The sequence below is a fragment of the Chrysochloris asiatica genome, unplaced genomic scaffold (assembly GCF_000296735.1).
Source record: "Chrysochloris asiatica unplaced genomic scaffold, ChrAsi1.0 scaffold00052, whole genome shotgun sequence".
Taxonomy (NCBI): Eukaryota; Metazoa; Chordata; class Mammalia; order Afrosoricida; family Chrysochloridae; genus Chrysochloris; species Chrysochloris asiatica.
In genome coordinates, this window is record NW_006408570.1 from 4,696,007 (window position 1) to 4,708,281 (window position 12,275).

Genomic DNA, 12,275 nt, shown 5'->3' on the forward strand with positions numbered 1-12,275 from the left:
AATAAATGGATTAATCTAGGGGATGATAGAAGGTTTCATTATGATGCCAAATCCTACAGGTAGGAAGAGGCTGCCTGTTCTGTGATGTAGACTATGATGTCTAATCTAGGTTTAGGTGGAAAGATTTCAGCGATTGATTATAAATGCCTTCCAGGGGCCCAGTCCAGGGAGGGACTGACTGCCCCTCAGACACATATTTGCAATTCCTGGGTTATTCAATAAATATCACCTGGACAACAAGCCAGCAATTTGGGGGGAGGGGAATGATTAGTTCTTTCCATCATATATACCAAAATTAATTTCAGATGGATTAAATATTTAAATGTAAAAAATAAATACAAAAATATTGGAGGAAAAAAGAGGAATAATAATAATAAAAAAAACTATCATGGTAGGACATATTACACTAGATGCAGGAAAGCAGAAAGTTAAAGATTGATGAGGTTCCTTATTTAATCATTAGAAACTTCAGGACACTAGCAAGAAAAATAATGCAGTGAATCTGATGAAGGACTCCTGGTGTGACACTGTAGGATCAACACTGGGCTTCAAACCACAAGGGTCGGCAATTCAAACCCACCAGCTGCTCTGAGTTGGAACCAACTCAACCTCAATGGCACTTAACAACAACCATATCTGATGAAGTTTACTATATAATGAGCTCCTCAGATTAATAAAAACAAAACAAAACATGAATGCTTCTGCAGGAAAAGGTGAAAAAAAAAATATCAGTAGGCAATTAAGCAAACATCTTTTAAATTAAGTTGGAAACAAACAAAAAAAAAACACAAAAAAAACTTATCAGGAATCTAAGGAGTAAAAATTAAAACAGTGCTATATTATTTAGTTTTTTTCCTTCTGCCAAGCTGGCAAAGAAAAATCTCCAGTGTGGGGAAGGATGTGGGGCACAATACTGAAATGGAGGAGAAAATTCCAGCTAATAGGGCCTAGTTACCTTGGACACAAAATCCTTTTTGTAATGGTTTCAGATTACCTTTATCAGAGAGCAGTCAAGCAATAGAAGGTAGCATTACTGGTGACGTGTGTGTGCGCGCAAAAAGTTGCAAAGGGAGGAGATCTCTATAGCTAAATTATTATTCTGTAAATTTGTGGTTAGCTAGAATATCCTGTCAGACTGTTAAATTCTAGTTTCCTCTTCTTATTCTAAAGCTTCTCATCTTAAGAAATGGGTCATGAGTACTTTAGGATATTTTCTCCCAATAAAACTTTCACTTTTTGGACTCTGAAATCCCTTGCTAAAATATTAGTTACAAACTGGCCCCTTTTCTGGGTACAGTGAGACAGCCCCCTACTGGGCACCGCCATTTTGGCCTGAAGCCAGGAAGGCCCACCCAGAAGGGCCAACTCCTCCTCTGTGAGGAACAGGAACCTCAGATGTCTCCAGCCTTCTGATCAGGTGAAACTATTCTCATCCAACAGCCAAACAATAAACCCCACTTTTGTCACCCTGTTCTGAGTGAGCAGAGACTTTCTTCCTAGAACCTTTGGTTGGGAGCTGTTTTGGGATTGTGGTTTCAAAGATCTTCATTCTGACTCAAATGTGATGTCATGTTTCTGTGTAATACTCAAATAATCAACAGAATAAAAATGGGTGATTACATTAATAATATAAAAGTCCTTATCATGTACCTTCTAATGCCTTCCTAGGCCAAACAGGCGAATTCACACACTGCTGCTGGTGGGAGTTTAAATTGGTACAACTTTTCTGGAGAACAATTTGACAAAGAAAAAAGGATAAAAAATATTTAAACTGTTGATAAATTTTGTTTATATAAAAATGATAAAAATTCCTTTTGCACAACAAAAATATTTTCAACATTCATGACAAAAGGTTAATATCCTATTAAGAGTGCTCTTACAATCAACAGTATAAAAGACACAAAGGCAAAAAAATTGTAAATCGCAAAAATCATGAAGTACAACATTAATAGAAACGACAAAATGCAAATTAAAACTACAAAAGAGATCCTGTTTTTTGCTCAACAAATTAGCAAAAGCTTAAAACAAACCAACAGAAATATGATGTCAAATATTGCTCAAGATGCAGGGAATAAGGTACTGTGATGAGAAAGTATTTGGTAAAGACTTTAAGAATAGTGTTTCTCAGAGTGGCCAGAAAACTTTAGGGCTCATTGAGACCCTTTCAAAGGTCTGAGAGGTCAAAATTATTTCATTATAATACTAATATACTATTTGCCCTTCTCACTCATTCTCTCATGATGCGTGACAACAGGTTGCTATGTTTGTAGCTGCTAAGTGCTGTTGAGTCAGTTCTGATTCATAGTGACCCTGTATGGGGCTTCACAGGAGCAGTCTGAGAGTTTGAACTGCTGACCCTTTGGCTGGCAATCTAGTGCTTAGCCTACAGTCACACCAGGATTCCGCAGATTGCTATGCAAATTAGTATTTTATTGTAGTGAAAATGTTCATAATTTATTAAGTTAAAAAGTAGGCTATCATGAAAAAATAGTCTTTTCAACAAAGGGTGTTGGGACAACTGGACATGACTTGCAAAGCATGACTTTGGACAACTACCTCACACTATATACAAATAATAACTCCAAATGAATCAAAGACCTAAGTGTAAAAGCTAAAATGGCAGAATTCTTCAATGAAAACTTGTGACCCTGGTTTAGGCAAGATGTGACACCAAAAGTACAAGCAACCCAAGGAAAAAATAAATTGGACTTCATCAAAATTAAAAACATTTGTGTGTCAAATGACGCTAGTAAGAAAGTGAAAAGATAACATACAGAATGGGAGAAAATATTTGCAAATCATGTATCTGGTAAGGGTATTATCATTGCTGTATGCTATCGCGTTGATTCCAACTCTTCCAGGAGTGACTGGAGGGTTTGAACTGCGATTACCAGTCCAGTGCTTATCTTATAGCACAATGTCAGAGCTTAATAAGGGTCTATTGTTGGTGCTAAGTACCGTGGTGACAGTCAGATACAACTCAGTGACCCAGTATAGGGATTTCAAGGATTGGCTGGTGGGTTTGAACCACTGAGTTTGTAGTTAACAGTCCAGGCTTATTCTACAGTGCCATACCGGGAATCCCAGTAAGGGTCTAGTAAACAAAAATACTTTAAGAAAGCTTGTTGTTACATGCTGTCAAGTCAGTTTCAACTCAAAGTGACCCTGTATAGGGTTTCCAAAGAGTGGCTGGGAAATTTGAATTTTTGACCTTGCGGTTCAAACCGACTTTGTGGTCCAGTGTGTTATCCCAGAGCGCCACACCAGGACCCCTTAAGAACTCTTACAACTCAACAAATTGTTGTTGTTGTTTTTATGTGCTGTGGAGTCGGTTCTGACTCATAGCGACCCTGTACAGGATTTTCCGAGGCTGTAAATCTTTATGGGAGCAGAAAGCCTCATCTTGCCCCCGCTGAACAGCTGGTAGTTTCGAACTGCTGACCTTGTGGTTCGCAGCCCGATTCGTAACCACTACGCTACCAGAGCTCCTTTACAATTCAACAAATTACCCAGTTAAAACATGGGCAAGAGATCTGAATAGACACTTCTTCAAAAAAGACATGTAAATAAACACATGAAATAAAATATCACTGGTTTTTAGGGAAATGCAAATCAAAACCACTTTATTCTCACTAGAATGGTTTTAAGGAGCCTTGGTAGTGTAGTGGGTTATGTGCTACTAACTGAAAGATAAGCAGTTAGAGTCCACCTGGCCACTCCAAGGGAGAAAGATGAGGCTTTCTACTTCTGTAAAGATTTACAAACTCCAAAATCCTATGAAGGGTTACTGCTCCATGCTACATGCTACATGCAGCAGCAGCAGCAGAAATGATTTTAATTTTAAAGAGAGAGAGAGAAAGAAAGAACCGTAAGAGAGCAGCTTGTGAGCAACATTGGCTCTGCAGCCAACTAGTTCTGTAATCTTAGGCTATTAGTGCAAATTACTACAGTGTGCCTCAGTTTTCTCACTTGTTAAGTGGCATCAAAACAACACCCACATCATAGGGATTAAACGAGTTAATTCGTATAAAGTGCTTGGAACAGTGCTTTGCACACAGTAAGCATTTAATAAATGTTAGCCAGTCCTGGCAATGCTAAACAACCCTAGAGCAGCTCAGGTTCCAGGTTGGGGAATGACCACATCTGACCTCACTAATGTCCTGTCAGGAATCAGTGGGAAAAGGTTCCCATAAAGGCCCAGTGAACAAGCCCAGAAATGCTTTTACATGTAGAAGTAAACTGACAAATGAAGGCATAGGTTTTCACCCAAATAAAGGTATGTTTAAGAAACTTACCTATATCTTCTCAATGTGGTTAAACTGCTCAGATAATGACCACTTTGGTATTTTCCACCACCTGAGTGACTAATTGAGTAATGTTTGCCTCAGCTTTCTGTGGCAGCTGTCTAAAGGCTTTGACTGTGGAGAGGGGAAGAGCAGCTAGAGTCAGCCGATCCCTATTTTAGTGAACACAAGGTCTGAGCTTGCTGGGGAAGGAGGGGGGATGATGATCAGGAAAGCCTGTTAGGTAGGGTATGAGGGAAGGGGGAGGGGAGGGCAGGAGGTTTGGGTCTGCTTTGGGTGACTGACTTCTCCTCATGTGTAATTTTCTCTGGCATATGCCCTCTCCTCTCCTTCCTCTCTACTGTCCTCTTCTGTTCCCACAAAGTCTAAGTGCCAAGGACCATCAGGGACATCAGAACACATGTCTCTGGTAGTTTCATCCTTTCTACTTCCTCCTTAATCAAGCCCCTGTAGGTTGTTACCCAAAATGCAAAGCTGAGGCTTGTTGTTGCCAGTTTTTTGTTAACTTTACAGAAGGCCTGTGTGTCAGAAGTCAGCCCTAGGACAGGAGGCAGAAGCAAGAGTGGGTGCTCACAATGGCAGCATTATTTCCCAAGACAGAGAGAATCGTGGCTATTACAAGGATATAGTCCTTCTCAGACAGAGAACTAAGGTCTAGAAAGGAAGATCAGCTTATCCAAGATCACCCAGTGAGCTGAGCCAGGACTAGAACTTAGGGCTTCTGATCCTCAAAACAAAACTCACTGCTATCTGACCTCAGAGTCAATTCCGACCCTAGAGGACAGAGTAGAATTGCCCCCATAGAGTTTGAAACTGACACATTTTTCTCCTGCAGGATGGCTAGTGGGTTCAAACCAAAGACCTTTCTGTTAGCAGCTGAGTGCTTTAACCACTTAGTTCTCCTGATCCTCAGCTGAGTGGAATTTTCCTTGCAGAGTGTAGATGCTCAAGAACCCCATAGCCCTCAGGCAGGTAATAGAGAGCACAAAGGGTAGAATTAGGAAGAACTCACTGTATCCCAAAGTCAAAGATGCCAAACAGAATGTCTGTGGGGGAGATCCAAGTTTTTCTCTAGGTAGAGACAAGAGCCTAGTTGATTTTACACTGAAGAGGCTGGTGGGAAACAGGGTTCTGCAGGGCCCTCCATATTGAGCTTAGATTTACTTTTTGGGGACAATGGTAAGAGTGGGATGTGATGGCCCCTACTTAACAGTGGCCTGATGTGGTCAGATTTGCATTTTCAGAAGGTCCCTCAGCTGGCCAAATGAGGCAAGGGGACCAGACGAATTGGTAGTGAAAGGCTTCTCCAGTGGTGGTGACCTAGTGGCATGTCTGGCTGTTTACTGTCTCACTGGCAGGAAGTCAGAGGCCTAGGGAGGATGGACAGTATATGATTTACCACTTAAAGTAGCCAAGAGTAGCAGGAGGGGAGTGGATTTACTCAAGAACCTCAAACCTTTCACAAACACTGCTTACTTTCCAGGTGACAGGGAGTAAATGGCTGTTCTAGGTGTGAACCCGAGTGGTGATTCACTCTCCAAACTACTGCTTGCGGATGGGGAATGTAATGATGGTGGCATGATGTGTGTGTGTGGTGACTGGGGCAAAGGAGAGAGGTGGGGTGAGGGTTAGGAAGATCAGTGTTCGAAACATATTGGGCAACTCCTGTAGCAACAAGTGCTTGTCAACCTGTTCAGATTCCTCTGGACTGTGGCACTCGCTGGCTGTGGTCTAACAGCTGGTGGTACGAATGGAACTTTAACAAGAAGAACAGCAACTGTAGAGAAGGCTCACTGATTTTCAGTCCTAATTCCAAAAGATGACATGACATACTTAAGTTACCCCAAAGAGAAAGACAAAGGAGAGGGATCCTGAAATACAAGTCCTTGTAGGAGGAGGGCCAAACTAAATTAAATTTCAATAGTTAAACTGGCCTGGCATATGATCTTCATTGCTCGAAGACCTTCTTATTATTACCCAACCCACAAGTGAATTCTATAATAAATAGGTCCTCTCTGTAAGATAAGCACTGGACTGCAAACCACCAGGTTGGTGGTTCAAGCCCACCAGCCACTCCATGGGAAGACGATGAGACCTTCTGCTCCCTCGAAGATTTGCAGCCTCACAAACCCTATACAGGGCTGCTATGAGTCAGAACCCACTAACAGCACTTAACAACTCTTGCCTGTAGCTTTAATTTTACACTTTCTATAGCGTAGTGGTTATAAATCGGGCGGGCTGCGAACCACAAGGTGAGTAGATCGAAACTACCAGCAGTTCTGTGTGACAAAAATGAGGCTTTCTGCTCCGGTAAAGATTTACAGCCTTGACAGGGTCGCGATGAGTCGGAACCACTCCATGGCAAGTAACAACAACATTGGTTCCTTGTCATCTGGCTCATTTGAAAGTGAGGTTCCTTTCAAAAATGACAATAAAACCAAACACTTTTCCCCAGCTCTCCCCACTAGAGTTATTGCCCTATTTCTTTCCCTCCTGCCTCAGGACTACCTCAGCCTGCTGCGATCAGGCTTCTGTTCTTACCACGCTTCTGAAATTCGACTCCCCAAGGATACACAGGACATTTTCATTGTCAAATCTAGGCTTCCCCAGGATCCCCACCTTCAAATGGACTGTAAAATGACGTGGGGTGGGGTTTAAAAAGACCTTACAAAATTATGGTTATCTGTTAATATTAAAATTTTTGTTTTATAATGTAAATAAGGAGCCCTGGTGGTGCTGTAGGATAAGCACTGAACTGCTAACCATAAAAGTTGGTAGTTCAGACCCACCAGTGACTTTGCAGGAGAAAATGTTGAGATTATCGGCTCCCATAAAGATTTACAGCTTCAGAAATCCTGTCTGGTCCCTGTGAGTCAGAAATCACTTGATGGCAGTAGGTTTAGGTGTTTTTAAGTACATGACGTTTAGAATTCTACTTATATATAGTTTATAAGGACTCCTAGTGTGATGCTGTTTTAGGATTAGCACTGGTCTGCAAACCACAAGATCAGCAGTTCAAACTCACCAGCTGCTCCTGAGAAACCTTATACAGGGTTGATATGAGTCTGATCCGACTCGATGGCACTTAACAACGTAGTTTATAAATAAACAGAATGACTAGTTAGTATGTTGTTAGCCGAGTCATGGCCGCTCCATGTGTTACAGAGTAGAACTGCGGCCTAGAGTTTTATTAGTTTTTAAACCCCACCCCCCCGTTTATTTTTGTTGTTGAGAATATGCACAGCAGAACATATGCCAATTCCAAATTTTATACATGTACAACTCAGTGACATTGATTACATTCTTCTTTAACCATTCCTTGGCATCCACCTTTCTTGGGTGTAATCTTTATGGAAGCAGATTACCAGGACTTTCTTCCATGGAGCTGGTGGGTAGGTTCAAACCACCAACAATTAGGTTGGCAGCCAATCAAAACTGCAAGAGACACTCAGGATCCTATGATTAGCATACAATTGAGGGAACTTCAAAAGTTCATGGGAGATTTCCTTTATCTTTTAATTTCATTTTTTCATGAACTTGTTGAAGTTCCCTTATATATATATATATAAATGTTTAAAATAAATATGTAATAAGGATATATGCTTAAGACTTTTTATTAAAGGGATGCACTTTAAGAAAACGTTGGAGGCCTGCCTCTTCAGGATAAAGCTCATCCCCTTTATCATGGCATTTGAGGCTGTTTACCTCAAAAGAAAGGAGCTCTGGTAGCATAGTGGTTACGAATTGGGCTGTGAACCTTAAGGTCAGCAGTTCAAAACTACCAACTGTTCTATGGGAGAAAGAGGAGGCTTTCTGCTCCCATAAAGATTTACAGCCTTGTAAACCCTGTACAGGGTCGCTATGAGTCGGAACCGACTCCACGACACATAACGAACCAACCGAACCTCAAAAGATGTGGTAGCTTCATCCACCTCTCCTTCCCTCCCTCTAACGCAGACCATGCTCTATAGTGAACTGCTAGCAATCTTTCAAGCGTACCAAAACATCAAGTTGTAGTTCTAAGTATTTTGCACCTAGGTGTCACAGCAAATCTGTTCAACACTATCCTATTTTTTTGGTCTAATTTTGACTATTTCTCTGTCTTCATTGATTGTCATGAATACTCATCCTACAAATATTTACTGAGCTACTGCAATGTATGGCAATGGTGGTGCAATGGTGGTGGTGGTGTGCCATAGTCAGTTCTAAACCTGTAAATGTTTACGGGAGCAGAAAGCCTCTTTTTCTGTAGAAAGGCTGGTAGCTTTGAACTGTTGACCTTGAGCTTAGCAGCCCAATTCCTAACCACTAGGCTACCATAGCTCCCTAAGCATGGCAATTGTTGTGAAGTGCCATCAAGTCAGTTCCGACTCATAGGGTTTCCGAGGAACAGCTGGTGAGCTTGAACCGCCGACCTTGCAGTTAAAACGGCTTTGCAGCCTGGTGCATTAACCCACAGCGCCACACCAGGCCTGCCTATAAGCATGGCAATAGGCATTAGAAATATGGGGATGAACAAGACCACCAGGACCCTTATCCCATAGATATATCCAAAACTCAGTTTCTAGCCCTCTCCTCTCATTTTCCTCTTCTCTAGCTGACTTCCTTTCAGCTTCTGTGTCTCATTTCTAGCTACTTATTGACTATTTCTACCCGTATATACTTCCATCACCGTCTGAATTCATTGACCTCCCTTATCACATTTCTAAGTTTTGGGCTCCATTCCCAGTGCTCTCTTACACATGCCCCTTTGCATTTTTATTGGTTTAATTTCTTGAACTATATTAAAACTTGTTTCTGAACTGAGACAGTTTTCTAATTACTGTTCTTTAGTTAGAAATGCCATCTCTCCAAGTTGCAATTCATCCTATACCTTGCTACTTATTTTACAAATTATTGCTGGCTTTGCCCTGAAGTGGGATAGGGAGGGAAGTTTCAGGCCTACTTTTTATAGCATATTTGGATCACTTTACCCAAGCTTCAGGGACTCCTCACAAACTACCTTGATTGTTGCTTGAGGGTCTGACCTAATAATTATCCTCTTGCCTTATCATACACAAACCTAATCAATTTGTGCTAGTTGTTTTCAGAAGACACTGTATTCATTTCTGGGTCTTTACCAAAGCCGCCCCACTATTGGTCCTGGCTCCTCAGTCCAAATTATTGTGAGCAATGCATTATCTAGATGTGGACCTTTTATTTATTTTTAAGTATATTAAAGTTTAGTCTTCTAAGCACTGTTCCCCATTACATACTCATTGTTTCTTCCAATCCCAGGAGGTATGTAGTTCTAATATCTCCATTATATACAGGCATTTAATTGGCCCAAGGCCACAAGTAGCAGGATCTGGATTTTAACTCTGGTCAAAAGCCAGAATTTGTATTCCATTCAAAGGCAGCCCCTCTGACTCCACAGTGAGTGTAAAGTGCTCAGCTGATCTCCCATAGTGCCTAAGGTTGAAAGACACACTTTGGTACCTATTGTCTTTTCTTTTGTCTTTGCCTAATAGTTAGGAGAATTTTCCTTTCCAGATCCAGTCTATAGTCTCATTGGCTGACAGGAAGTTGCAGGGACTTCACAAAACCATCCTTCAATATGCAATAACTTTGGGGTGAGATTCTGCATTTTTTAATACCCTAGGTCATTCTTAGACCCTTACTCCACAGCTCATGCTACATTCCTGAGGATTGTCCCATTATGCCGTCCGGGTACAGCCATTCCTTTTAAGTATTGTACACAGCTGACAAATTGGAAGACAGGCCTTGTATCTATATGTGCCTCGTGGCAGGTCTAATAAGCTGAGGCAACTTGCCACAGGTATGCATTTGATAAGGTCACCCCCCCCCCCATGGGCTTCATCCCTGCCACCCACACAATAGCCCACTATTCTCACCATCCAAATAGCTGTTACCCTCCTTCCCCAGCCAGTCCTCAGGCCCACCCTTCCTCCATGCCCCCTTCTTCCCTCCCCTCACTCCCTCAATTTCTCAGTCTGAATGGTTAAGGTAGGGGGGTACAGGTTAGAAGGATGACATAAATTGCCATTCATCAGAGGTCCTACAGAATCGGGTGTACTTCTGTCTGGGAAAACCTTGTTTCCTACCAGAGAAAATAAGCAGAGACCTCTGTCTGGAACCCGGCTGGAGAAATGCCATCCAAAGGATAAAGGTCTGCAAACACCCCAGGGTAGGCCTAACCTGCCAAGTTCCTTTGTTGGGGGACACTGAGCGGATGATATCTTACCCATAAGGTGAGAAAGGCTTGAGTGAGTAACAAGGACGGGCCCGCCCCTTTCCCTCCTCCCCGAAAACACCTAATAGGAAAAGAGGAAAAAAAAAAAACCCCCAGCACCCAAAGAGTTTTAAGAGCGTATTTTCCCAGCCTTTTCAAATATGAAGCCATTTTTTTTTTAACCAATCCATTTTTTAATTCTTAAATTCTTGACATTACAGAACTAAACTGAAATTTTATTAACATTCCACTCTTACATTTCTTATCGACAAACAGAAATAAAATTCATGAGCCAAAAAACCCAAACAAAACTAAAAACAGGGAAAAGCTTATAAAACTAAATATGGATCCCAGCATTAACAGCTGAACAGAAAAATGTGATTTAAATTCTTAGCGGATGATAAAGTGTAGAAACTGAACACTTACAAATTATTTAGAACCTGGAATCACTGACCAGAAATTACACAGTTGGATCATGGGAAAACAGCAGAAAGGGGTTATAAGCGAACCTACACTGTTCTAGCTGCACCCCATGCCCTTCTCAGAGGAAAGCCTGGCATTGATTAGATATTGGGCCAGACTAATACTGGCAGCCGAACCAGTGATAGTAACCTGCCTACCAGAAGAGCCTTCCACTGGGTTGGCAATTTTGATCTGGGCCCCCGACATCTGGCGGATCTCATTAATGTTGGCGCCCTGGCGCCCGATTATGCAGCCAATTAAGTTATTTGGAATGGTGAGTTCATGGGTGGTTTGAGTAGATGCATCCAAACTTGCCCAATAGCCTTTCACCTCTGGAGAGCTGGAGTCAATTCCGGCGAATCCCGTCCCGCCGTGCATCATGGCAAAGTGAGATTGTTGTCTTGCCACCTGGTTCAGCTTGGCCAGATCGAGCGGAGAAATGGTGTGTTGTCCTTGAATGGAGTAGGCGTCCAGAGGGGGTCCCTCCAGGTCGTGGGTGGCGTGGGGGTAGCCCGCGGCGTCGCTGCAGCGGTCTTGGCCGCCGGCGCAGATGACCGGCGAGCTGGCCGGCATGGGCTGGTACGGAATGGTCATGACTCGCCCCTGCGGAGACTGCGAGAGCGTCTCCAGCATGACCAGGCAGATCTGCTTGACACACTCGGTGACCGACTGCGGCACACCCGCGATGGTGATGGCGCGCTCGGTGGAGTTGGGCAGCATATCCCCCGCCACCTGAACCTGGGCGCCCGTGCTCTCGCGGATCTCCTTGATCTTACAGCCGCCTTTCCCGATCAGGGAGCCGCACTGGGTGGCCGGCACCACCAGCCTCAGGGTGACCGGGGGCCTGCTGGCCACCGTGCTGTTGGTCATGGAGCTGTTGATATCTTCTTCCAGCTTATCGATGATCATGGCGAAGGCTTTAAAGATGGCATTGGTGGGCCCAGTCAGGGTGATGATCCTCTCGGGACAATTCCCCTCCGAGATGTTGATCCGCGCGCCACTCTCCTCGCGGATCCTCTTAACCGACTCCCCTTTCTTCCCAATGATGCTTCCTACTTCCTTTCCGTGCATAAGAAGCCGAATGGTGAGAGTCACATTTAGTCCACTTTCAGTCACACCGGCATCCATGGCGAGCGGCGGGCGGCGTTCGGGGGAGTTGGGCTCGTTACGTGGTCAAGTCTTTGGTGGCTGGCGGGGGGAGGGGAGGTGTAGGCCCAAAACTGCCGGCGCGAGGCGAGCGAGGGCCGCGGGAGCGGGCGGGTGCGGGCGGGAGGCCG

General features: G+C 43.3%; 1 protein-coding gene across 1 annotated transcript; it reads right to left on the reverse strand.

Annotated features, from left to right (window-relative positions):
• Positions 1-10,706: 10,706 nt before the first annotated feature.
• PCBP1 (poly(rC) binding protein 1) lies at positions 10,707-12,269 on the reverse strand. Its single transcript, XM_006862923.1, has one exon. It carries the CDS (start codon positions 12,124-12,126, stop codon positions 11,056-11,058), a length of 1,071 nt encoding a protein of 356 aa, XP_006862985.1. The 5' UTR covers positions 12,127-12,269; the 3' UTR covers positions 10,707-11,055.
• Positions 12,270-12,275: the final 6 nt, after the last annotated feature.

Bases quoted from the DNA above. Each gene is read 5' to 3' on its own strand.
- PCBP1 (XM_006862923.1), bottom strand. From the start codon at position 12,126: ATGGATGCCGGTGTGACTGAAAGTGGACTAAATGTGACTCTCACCATT.